The sequence below is a fragment of the Tachysurus fulvidraco genome, chromosome 8 (assembly GCF_022655615.1).
Source record: "Tachysurus fulvidraco isolate hzauxx_2018 chromosome 8, HZAU_PFXX_2.0, whole genome shotgun sequence".
In the NCBI taxonomy this organism is placed as follows: Eukaryota; Metazoa; Chordata; class Actinopteri; order Siluriformes; family Bagridae; genus Tachysurus; species Tachysurus fulvidraco.
The window spans coordinates 12,495,333-12,506,921 of record NC_062525.1 but is presented as its reverse complement, the minus strand read 5'-3'; the positions used below and the strand labels follow the sequence as shown (position 1 = coordinate 12,506,921).

Sequence of the window (11,589 nt, the reverse complement as noted above, 5' to 3'; positions counted from 1 at the left end):
ATTCTGACAATTTCCTCAGCTCAGAGCCTGACCCCAGACATTGATGAACTTGCATCTAAGAAAAGATGCCAAGTATCTGGGTTAGATCAATGTGTAGAGTAAATCAGAGTGTAGCAAACTGAGTTTGAATACGTTTTTTTTTTTATGCACTTTTTCTACTCCAAGGCATGAACTGTTAGACGAAAAGTTGGATTTTCATTGAATGAAATAATTAATTTTGGTTGTTCAAAAAGGAACTTAAAATGATACATTGAGAGACATAATTTATTTTATTTATTTAAATAAGAAATGAACACCACTGATGTGTCTTTTATTTCAAATTTAATTTCTTATGTGTTTGTAATATCAAGCTCTGGTTGTTCCAAATCCTGTGTTTAAGTAAAACTAAAGTTTGTTTCATATGAAAAAGGTTGAACATTACATATCAGTTACAGTTAATTTTTCAATAAATATTCAGTTTGGCCTGTGACTTTATCTCAGTTTTATATTTGGGCCCACTGTGAATTTGAGTTTGACACCCCTGCACTAGAGTGTATAATGTGCGTACGTCTCTCTTCCACAGTGTGATCTGTGTTTTGGATGCGGACGAGTGCAGAACGAACAAAGAAAAAACAAAAACACAACAGTGTGGTCATGAATATTGAACAGACTTTATAGAGACTTCATAAACAGAGTATATAGAGAGTTTATAGATGACTTCAGTAAGGATGCAGCAATACTCGTTCTGCATTCATTACTAATAAAAATGCTCCGCTGCCACTCGATACTGTGTGCCATTATTCTAGCGCATCTTGTCTCACTAACGATGTATTTTGTGATTAACGAACTACAGCGTCTGACTATGATACAGATAACTTAAAGGTAAACCTCAGCTGATCACTAGCAGCAGATGCTGAGTAGATGAAGTGGGGAAAAGATAATCAAGCTAGCAAACGAGCGTCATCTTTAATCACCTATTTCATCTACCGCCATTTATATACAAACAACACAGGGTTTTAAAATTGTTCCGTTTTGATTAACATTGAGTCAGTTTCTCACTTCAGTACTGATGAGTAAAAAAAACATATGGTTCGTCTTTGGAATAAGCAAACAGCAACCTTATATTTGAATAATTGATGCTTTAGCCATCTCCCCTCTCCCACCCCTCTCTCTCTCTCTCTCTCTCTCTCTCTCTCTCTCTCTCTCTCTCTCTCTCTCTCTCTGTCTCTTTACTCCTAATCAAGCTGTGCGCTATGTTGTTGCAGATGCGTCAGGCCAGAAGGTTCTCAAACCCTTGTATTCAGAGGTATACGTCCCGCAGTGGCGAACGCAGCACGTATGTGTTGAGATCGCAGCCCATCTTCCCCCTGGCCTTCCCTTCCTCTGTTTGTTTGCATCCCAGCTCCGAGTGTAACGCAGTAGAGCTTTCCATAGACTTATAAGAATTTATTCGTTTTGTTTTCCGCTTCCCTGCTTGTTTAACCCACAGAATACGTCAAAAAAGCAAACAAACTGACTAAAATCAGCTCTCATGTCATGCCTGAAAGACTTCTGATCCACAACGCCATGTCCCGTGCTGCGCCGCCAGCATGGCGCTCTTTTATACTGCCACTCTCATTCACCCATCTATCCATCAGCCCTTCGATCTCATTTCTTCATCCGCATTTCTTTAGCACAGCTTCTGTCGGACAACAAAAAAAAAAATCATTCACTCCCAAACAGTTCATGTGTTTTCAGATTGTAACGGCGAGATGCAGACGAGATGTTCAGAGCTTACTAAGAAGTAGTAGATATTGTGGCAAAGGATCTCGAATGAGCCGGATTTATGTCAGTGATTACAGATCAGCGATGGTTCCTGATGTGCAGCTAATTTGGTTCATTAAAATCAGAAAGGTGGTGCGAAAGGAGGATTACATGATCACTGAAAAAAAAAAAAGATCTGGTGCTGCAATCTAGAAATATTTTATTCAGCCTAAAATGTTTTTTTTTTTTATCAAATTATTATGAAACTCCACACATACTACATCTTCTCTGAACCATCTGAGGAATAGCTGTACTGCTGTTTTTGTTTTTGTTTTGTTTTGTTTTTTTCTTCAAACCGTTGCTGTGATTTTGCTTCATTTCATATTTTTTAAGAAGAAAAAAACAGAACACACATTTGGTGCATGTCCTCGTAATACAATACTGTTCCTCCTTGTTTTACCATTTCCGTTTAAAAACGAAAAACACATGAATGAACAATGAAATGTACGCAGAGACGTTTTTACTGGACTTCAGAATTGTACCAGATTACATTCATAGCAGTGTACGTGTGAGTACGTTCATGTGGCATTAAGTGCATTACGCACTTTATCTATATCTCTTATGCACTATGAATGATCATATTGTGTAATAAGTGGTGTATGTAGTGTGTGGGATGTGGTCGCTTAGTGGTTAAAGTGTTGTACTACTCATCAGAAGGTTGCGAGTTTGAATCGAATCCCAGGTCCACTGAGCTACCACTGCTGGGCTCCTGAGCAAGACCCTTAACCCTCAGTTGCTCAGTAGTATTAAAAAAAGACCCAGTGAGATTAAAAGTAAGTTGCTTTTACATATAAGCGATAAGGGTGTCCTTCATATGCTGGAAATGAAAACGTGAACATGTTCTAACTCTAATAGCGAGAAATTTTCAGTCTGAATAGCATTTTTTTTTTTGTTTACTTTTAACCTAATCTAAACCAGCATGACCCTGACCAGGCAGTGACGAGTTAGTGAACCTGCTGCATGTATCACGCAGCACCACGGAGATTCACTGCATTTAGAAATGTTATATACACTACTTGTAACATGCATTATACTACTTTAATTATTGTTTCACTCATGTACAATAATCAGCCATAACATTAAAACCAATGACAGGAGGAGAGAATATCATTGATTATGTCATTATAGTGGCAGCTGTCAGGGGATGGGATAAGAGGTGAATAGTCGGTTCTCTCTGGAAGCTGGACAATGGGCAAGTGTAACCATCTGAGTGACTTTGAGTAGGGCCAGATTGTGATGTCTATAGACGACTAGATCCGAGCTTAGGGGGCGGGGGTGTGGGTGGGGTGGTATGCAAGGGTTAGTAGCTACCAGAAGTGTTCCAAGGAAGGACAAGAAGGTGAGCAGAGGCAGTGTAATGCTCTGGATGATGTTCTTCTGGGAATCGTTATAGACTGAGTACACCTCTTTATGGCAACAGTTTCCTAACAGTGTTTTTGTGCAGACATTGCTCAGGAACGGTATGAGGAACATGACAAATGGTTCAAGGTGTTGACTTGGCCTCCCAGTTCCCCAGATCTCAATCTGATTGAGCGTTTGTAGTATGTGCTGGACAAATAAGTCTGATTCGTGGAGGCTCCAGCTCACAACTTAAAGGACTTAAAGGACTGCTGCTAAGTTCTCAGTGTTGGATACCACCACACCTTTTTAATTTGATGACTGGTTGGTGTATATTCATTTTTGCATTTTTATGGTTGTAAAGTGCACTTATCGTTTAAGTGCTGCCGTTTTAGTAGAAAAATGAAATAATCGACATAAATGATGTGGTTGCTTAGTCATAAGATCCCATGGTATGCACCCTATGATATGTAGTGTAGAGATTTACACACATTCCTAGGTGTGTGTTAGTGATCCTTGTCTGCCTGTAGCCAGGATGTGCACAGACATGTCCGATACCACATCCAGACATTCCGATTTGATCATGCTGATTCCCCAGAACTCGGATCTCTGCAGATGTTGGGGTCTGCATGGTAGCTTCAAGTGTGAACTTTCAGCTTCTCAAACTTAATCAGGTCTTTGTTTGTGTCATGTCAAGCGAGTGTTTAATAGTGTTTAAGAATGAATTGTGCCATGGAAAACTGCAGGTTGGATATGCATCAGTGTCAAGCCGCATCCCGGCCAAGCAAGTGAGCTCCCCCGAGTGTTCGTTATCATATTCTTTTCTCTCCATTGTGATCCTCAGCTTTTCATCTTTCATCCCAAGCAAGCAATACCCAACAATATCCATATGATTCAGAATGTTCTTCATCCAGTTCCAGCCATGCTAATACTTTCACGTCCATCCTTAAAAAAACCCTCTTTTTCCTTTAGCTGCATGTGTGCTGTACCCTGATTGCTTACTCCCAACACATGTCTGAAAGGCTGATTTTAGCTAAATGACTTCTCTTTTACCTGTGATTTCTGATGGTAATCTTTCCAGACAGCAAAAAAAAAATCAAGGCTGGAAGTTTTAGGACTGCAGCTCACTAATTTGTTTCATGCTGCTACCAACCTGAGCGCTTATTATTATAAGATTTGTTGCACATCACTTTTGCTGTAGTTAAAGCTTCTAATGCCACAGAAGCAGCCACTACCAAGGCTTCAACTAGCACTGCTACTCTTCCATTCCTAAAACTTCAAGTGTTACAGAAACTGCCACTCTCCAAGCTTTAGCTACCAATAGACTGTCCTCTTCTCAGGCTACACTGCCTCTTTCAGTGAAGCTGCCACTGGCACTGTAGCCAGTCTCATCACTTCTACTGCTTCTACCACTGTAGCTGCCAATCCTAAAGCTTTAACTAGCTCTGAAGCTGCCACTCTTAAAACTTCACCTACTACTTAAGCTTCTGCTGCCACTCCCATTGGGGCTGCCACACCCGGAGCTTCTGCTGCTGTTTCCACTGAAGCTAGCCTCTACTACCATGCCTGAGCACACTGTAGAAATGGTACCATGTGTTTTCTCACTGACCGAATGATTCTTCTTTTTGTGTGTGTGATTTTTTTTTTCTATTTCTGCTATCACTCTCCAACAGGAGCGCAGGGAATGCCCTTCCAGCTTTTACTGCAGTGAACAAGGCCCCCCAGTCCCTCGCTCACCCATCTCCACCGAACCCCACTTCCCAGAATGCCACTTCCCAGCGGGCCATCAGCATGGCGTGGGACGAGCCAGACCTCAGCGGCCTCCTGCGGGGCAGCCCACGTACCCGTCTGTCACTCCAGGAGTCTCCCCGCCTGTTTTTCAAGTAAGCAGCAGCGACACAGTCTCACCTTGGGAGCGGAGGAACAGTGCAGAGATTTGCCCTCCTGCTGATATTGACTCTGACGATCTGCCTGTTACAGAGGTGTAAAGACCTGCGGTGGTCAAACTGCAACGAAAATAAACACAGACATACCCACACCGAGACAAGACACAGCACAGACTGACAGCACAGTGTTGCCGAAATGACCACAGGTCTGGACGTGCAACAAAAAGTAAAGCAATCAGAAGTGAAGTAGACCAGAGAGGGCACCTAGCACATCATGGTAGATTACGGGATTCTGGGATTAGTTCCTTTTTCCATGATCCTCCACTTGAAGACCATGGCTAACCACCAGTATGCTAGTGATTTGAAATGAGCACAAACTCCTTATCCAGTCCTGAGCTGGATCAGATTTACCCTAACGATTTATCTTTTTCCCTTTTCACCTTCTTTTTCCATGGGGTACAGTTTGGTTTGTTGTGATACTTTATCGCTACTAAATCAGCGTATTGAAGATCTTTCTGCTGAACTGAATGGAGCACTTTTTTTCTGATTGCTTCAATCATTTAATTTTTTTTATCGATGTTTTAGAAAGTTCTGTGAGAGGGCTTTTCATTTCTGAGCAAACCATAAACAAGATAATACCACTACCTATAATATAGAATTATTTTGGAGAAGACATAATCGCTATTAAACATTTGAAGATCTATATTAAATATTTGAGGATCTATATACACACACTGACTGTAACTATAGAGTTTATTTTAGAGCAAAACTTGTCAGAAAGTCAAAGGTTAAACATATTTGTTGTCAGGTTTGTTGGTGCTTGACCAAAAACATCAGGTCTTTTGGATACACATCTACATCTAGTACACACACCTTGGCAACACACTCGTACACTTGTTTTTAAGGTGCTGGAAAACGCCATCCTGTCTTTACTGAAAAGAAACACAGTAGTGGTCAATGATATTTTTAAAATCAATCTCAGTCCTGCCAACCATCAGAGCTGACTTTGTAACATCGGAATACACTTCTAGGATTCATCACTTAAATATACACCAGGCTTCTTTTTTTCTTGAAAACATCTGAAATAATGATAAGCTAATTAGCTAGAAATGTAGTGCTTCAGTAGTGAGAGATCTCTTGGTAGCTCCACCCCATTCATCCCAGCTTGCATCAGTAACGTTTTGGTTAGTCTCTCATCTACACTCGATTTCCCACATTGAAGGTCTATGTGAAACTTTTAGCTTGATTTTAATCGTGTCTAATGTTAGCCGACATTTGTTTGGAGGAAAAAATACCCGCTGGTTCCCGCAAATCCACTTTCTGCTGTAGACGTATCTGCTGAATAAAGGTCGGGGTCGGCAGGTCTGAAATGTCAAGGAATGTTCTAGAGCAAACTGTAAGAATCCCTTTTTCCGTGTGTTGACATCATGCTGAACATGGTGCTCCTGATGTTACGTCATGATGGACTACTTACCCTGAAAATATGCTAACAATGAACGAAAGCTACTATATTCTGCTTAGAATATTGTGAATAAAACCACACTAACACCACACTAACGTTAGTCATTGTTTTGATGCCGTATTCATTTAATAACCTTTCCTACTTGCCCAGTACCAACGTTGTGACTTCCTTTTGTTGTTCTTTGAGGATTATTCTTGTAAAAAAAAATTTTACCCAATGTTGTATGGTGGAAACACGACTCCTGAGACAGCGCCCCTACGTCGCTCTACGTCAGGGTCGTGTGTCAACTCGTTCACCCGTAAACCGTTGCACAATCCATCTCAAGTGCCTGTGTAGCTTCCTTCTGACAACAAGCTCATTTTGATTTCTCCACTTGTGTACCTGACATTTGTAAATCATGTCCATTTTATTTATTATGTGAAAGAGTTTGAAGATTAAAACTGACCAATTTTAAGTGCTGAACTGAGTTTTGTCTTTTGTCTGCCTCTAGTTTTTATGACCATTCCTTTAAGCATTTAAGCTGCCACTCCTAAAGCTTCTACAGCCACTGTTAGTGAAACGTTAAACTCGAAAACCATTCTCTACAGTGTAGAGACTTGAGTATGTAATTATAACATTTTAGCTAGAAACTTAACAGCACCTTCAACAAACTTGGAACTGAATTTTTGTCAGTTATTTTTGTCATTTAAACTCTGAAGTTGAGTGGTTTTTTGTTTGTTTTTTTGGCTTTTGTGCCCATCTTGTTTGCTTGTGTTTAGTGTATTTGGAATTGAAGCATGACTGCAGTCCTCGTGTAATTCAGTGTGTGTGAGATGTGCTCGTGCTGCCCTCTGCTGGTTACTGATCCTAGTTACACACACACACTCTCTAGAGGAGCCCTGGATGGAGCTGAACCGAGAGCAGAAAGAGAGCTGGACAAGCGTCTTGTTGGTTGTGGACCAGGCTTAGAGGACTGATGTGAATGTGATCCAGCTCCACCTCTGGTTCTGCAGCAAGGACACCAGGATCTCCCAGTAGCAGGAAGCATGTTATTCATGTTATTCATGCTGAGCCATCGTCAGAACGCTGGCCTGTAGTTAAACAACTCCAAATAGAAAGTCTATTTCTGACATCTTTGAACTTCCACTTCACTACCATTCTGGGTGGATTCTGGGGAAAGAGACCACAAGTGCTTCAGGTCCTGTTGTTAGGCACAGCTGAGAGTGAATGTGGGTTGGACATGTTCTGCAGTCCTGTGGCCAGCCATCAGCTCTCCATCACACTGAACTCCTCAGATGATTCCTAACAACACAAACCATAACCCACTTCATTCCCTCTCACTAGCAGTCACTGTTGCTTTGGCCTGAATTTTGTATTTCCTTTTTTTAATCAGTTCCATCAAGTTTTTCTGTTGCAAATCAGTGATAATTCTTAATGCCATGGTCACGCTCTCGTATTTCTGTGTGTTTTTAATCATTTCTGATTCATTTTGGAGCTAAATTGAAGGAAGGATCTGGAATGAGTAATGAATGGATCAGTGAAGGCTGAGCAGGTTCTAAAACAACGAGTAAACGGAAAAAAATAAAAAAGCATATTGACGGCAGATCCAAACTCTGGCTGATCTAATATCTGTATCATTTACAAACGAGTCGGCTCATCAAGTCGGATCGCATACATGAGCTGTATTTTTATTTATTTATTTTTAAAATAAATTCCATGAAACAATTTAATTTATAAGAAGTAATTAATGTTTTTAGAAAAATGTTTAATCCTGTTGCAAAAAAATCAACTTCTCTTAGTCAAATGATGACTATGACTCACTGAACAGATTCAGAAATCCAACACTGCTAAGATCTAAATTTGTTCTAGTGCCTCCTGCTGGTGGACACGAGTATTTCTCTTTCGAAGGGCCTCGAGGCTGGAACAATTGTTTGTATAACTCCATGTGGGAGCACACCTCAGTACTCACAAACTTTACCTGTTTTTTAATGAAGCTTCACATTGTGAGTCATAAACACTACAAAATTCCACACCAGTTTACTCTCCAGCAAAAATGGCCAATTCACACATGAATCTGGATGATTGACAGTTCCATAAGTGTCCTGAGCTCTTTATAATAACTTTCACCACATGGAAGCCCCATGGAAAATAAATGCAGTAACTGTAGTCAACATTCTGTTGGTTCCTTAAGTGGCATCTAAAGACTGAGGGTTTGATGAGCTGTGGCTCTGTATAAACATCACACCTGGCAAACAGCACTAGGATATATTGTTATATCTAGTAGAAGAGTTGTGCACGTTATTACTTTCTGCTACAGTTGTTTTTACTCAAAGCCTTTTTGGTTTTTGGCAGAAGAGGACAGGATGGAGGACGGTGACTCAGATGTCCTGGCCACTAGTTCAGAAAGTTGGGGGTGGTGGATTTCTGGGAATCTGCTGTGTTTGTGCTGCGTCCAGCTTTTCCTCACTCGTGCCGTAAAGACAGAAAAGAGCAGAGTGAACTATAACGTTGAGCCTCTGACACCTAGATCGCTCACAGGAATAAATACGCCACACAGATGTGTATGTCCGTGTGTGTGTGTGAGAGAGTGAGTGTGTGTTATACAGTGATAGACATTTTTATCATCTGCACACTGTGTCTGATTAAATGATGCCTCTTGTGCTGCTTGTATTACTTTTATTGCTACAATAAATGTTTTATTGAGCAACTTTTCCTTTTCTGTTCTATATTTCGTGTCTCGTTCCAGAGTTGTGCAGGAGAAAGATCTTCAAGACGAGATTTGGTTTTATCAATATCTTCATATAGATAAAGTAAAAGGCTGCTTCTACTTTTTTTCATTTGTTCAGTTACAGGAAATAGTTTATCCTGGCCAGGATGGCAGTGGATCTCCAGAACATTCATCTATCCATGCAGTCAGCCAGCTGTCTATCAGCACCTTTGATCCATCCATCAAAACCTTCCATCCATCCATTCAGCCCACCAACATCTTCAGTCCGTTCATCCATCCATCAAAGCCTTCTATTCATTTTTCCATCCATCTAATTATTCGTGTCTTTGACACTGTAAAGGAGCAATGGAAAACCGTTCTTCTGAAGATCTTCCTTCCACTCAGCATGCTCCTCTGACCATCAACGGTGCCACTGTGGAGAGAGTGGATAGCACCAAGTTCTTGGGTGTGGTCATCACAGAGGACCTCTCCTGGACTGGAAACACAGCAGCACTGGCCAAGAAATCACAGCAGATCACAGCAATCTTCCTCCGCAAACTGAGAAGAGCCAAAGCCACACCACCCATCATGCACACCTTCTTCAGAGGCACCATTGAGAGCATACTATCGAGCTGCATCACTGTGTGGTACGGTGCTTGCAACGCATCCTCCCGGAAGACACTACAGCGCATAGTGAGAGCAGCTGAGAGGATTATTGGTGTCTCTCTCCCCTCCCTCAAGGACATTTACGAGACCCGTCTCACCCGAAAAGCCCTCTGCATTGCAGGTGATCCCACCCACCCATTACACAGCTTCTTCAGTCTGCTGGGAGGAGACTGCGGAGTCTCCGGGCCAGGACCAACAGACTGAAGGACAGCTTCATTCATCAGGCTGTCAGGAAGCGGGAACTCACTCTCAAACTTGCCTCCACTTCTCTTTTCTGCCACAGGCTCCACAGATCTATGACCCCAACACTCCCCTTCAGATCCCACATCCCCAAGGTCCTTCCACTCCCCCCTCCCACTAACATACGAAAAACATGCACCAGTCACTTTGTGCAGCATTGGTCTGCTTATTCTTCACTGTATCTACATATGCCTTGCACTTTATTTAAATTTCATTGCTAATATTTTGCACCTTGGGACTGAGAGAAATACATTTTCAATTCTTTTTTGTGTATATATTGTACATGTGAAAGAGTTGACAATAAAGAAAACTTGAACTTGAATTTGAACTTGAACTTAAGTCCCTCAGGTGTTTTTCTTTGTTCAGATATAGCTTGCCCTGTGGATGGGAGTGGAGTCATTCTGGAAGAGACCAAACCATCTATCAAATAACATGAGGAGAGCTGATCAGCAAGAACGTGAATAAGAAAGTGTAAAAGGTTGAAGTGAGGGCGTGACGTGCATTAGTTCCTGCACACAACATGTCTCTGATCACGTCACTGTAACATTCTGGCACCATGACGTCCACTGAAATGACCATCAGCGTAGCGTGTTTTTGGATACAGGTCTTTTACTTCTCCACCCGCTCTGCACCCCTGACCCCTGCCTACGCCCCTGCAGGAAGGATGATGAAGTTTTACTCAGAAACTGGTGGAGGCAGAATGAGGTCTATGAGCTCATGAGAGCTGCTCTGTTTACTGAACGCATTCTAAAGCTACTTCACCTTTTTTCACAGACCTGAGGCTGAGGATAGAACTGAGGCTTTATGTCTGAAAAGCTTAAAGTTACAGCTTCATTTCTGACTGATACAAAACACTGACACCGGAGACTCCTTCCCTACATGCAACATTAACGTTAACAAGCTTTTTTTGTATATATAATTTTTTTATTATTAGTGGAGTGTCCTTGTGAATGAGCTGTCACTGGAGAAGTTTAGTATCAGTGCGAGCACATGAATATAAACCTGTGCTAATGTCAGAGCTGCTGTTCAGGAGATTTAATCAACATGTGACCACCAATCAGAGTGCAAGTTGCTAGTGTTGAAAACGATCTGAATTATTCTGTGTTTAATTCATTTTAGAACGTTATATAAATAATAGTTAAAAAAACTGGACAAGAAAAACAAATGTCACAAGAAATGTTTAATGGAAGTAAAAAGTTAGGACATATTGTATGTGATTATGTTTGAGTTTCATTTCACTGAGTGATATCTCTCTCTCTTTCCCTTCCTCTCTATCTCTCTCTCCCTCTATCTCTCTCTCTACCCCCTCTCTCTTTCCCTTCCCCTCTCTCTCTCTCTCTCTCTCTCGCTCTCTCTCGCTCTCTCTCTCTCTCTGTCTATTCCTCCCTCTCTCTCTGTCCCTTGCCCTGTCCCCCTTTCTCTCTCCTCTCCCCTCCCCTCCCTCGCTCCCCTCCCTCCCTCCCCCCCCTCTCTCCTTCCCTCTCTCTCTTCCTCTCTCCCTCCCTCCCTTTCTCCCCCCTCCCTTTCTC

General features: G+C 41.7%; 1 protein-coding gene across 8 annotated transcripts in view; it reads left to right on the top strand.

Annotated features, from left to right (window-relative positions):
* The window catches only part of plekha1b (pleckstrin homology domain containing, family A (phosphoinositide binding specific) member 1b), a 31,767-nt gene extending 20,497 nt beyond the window's left edge, over nucleotides 1–11,270 (top strand). The window contains exons 12-14 of one of the 8 annotated variants that reach the window (XM_027177455.2): nucleotides 1,245–1,315; nucleotides 4,794–5,003; nucleotides 9,294–9,446. In XM_027177455.2, coding sequence (XP_027033256.1) covers nucleotides 1,245–1,315; nucleotides 4,794–5,003; nucleotides 9,294–9,306 — 294 coding nt within the window. In that variant the 3' untranslated portion in view covers nucleotides 9,307–9,446. Of the gene's footprint in view, nucleotides 1–562; nucleotides 765–1,244; nucleotides 1,316–4,793; nucleotides 6,931–9,293 lie in introns of those variants that run through there. The other 7 variants (XM_027177451.2, XM_027177452.2, XM_027177450.2 and 4 more) reach the window with 7 other exon arrangements.
* The last annotated feature ends 319 nt before the right edge of the window (nucleotides 11,271–11,589 follow it).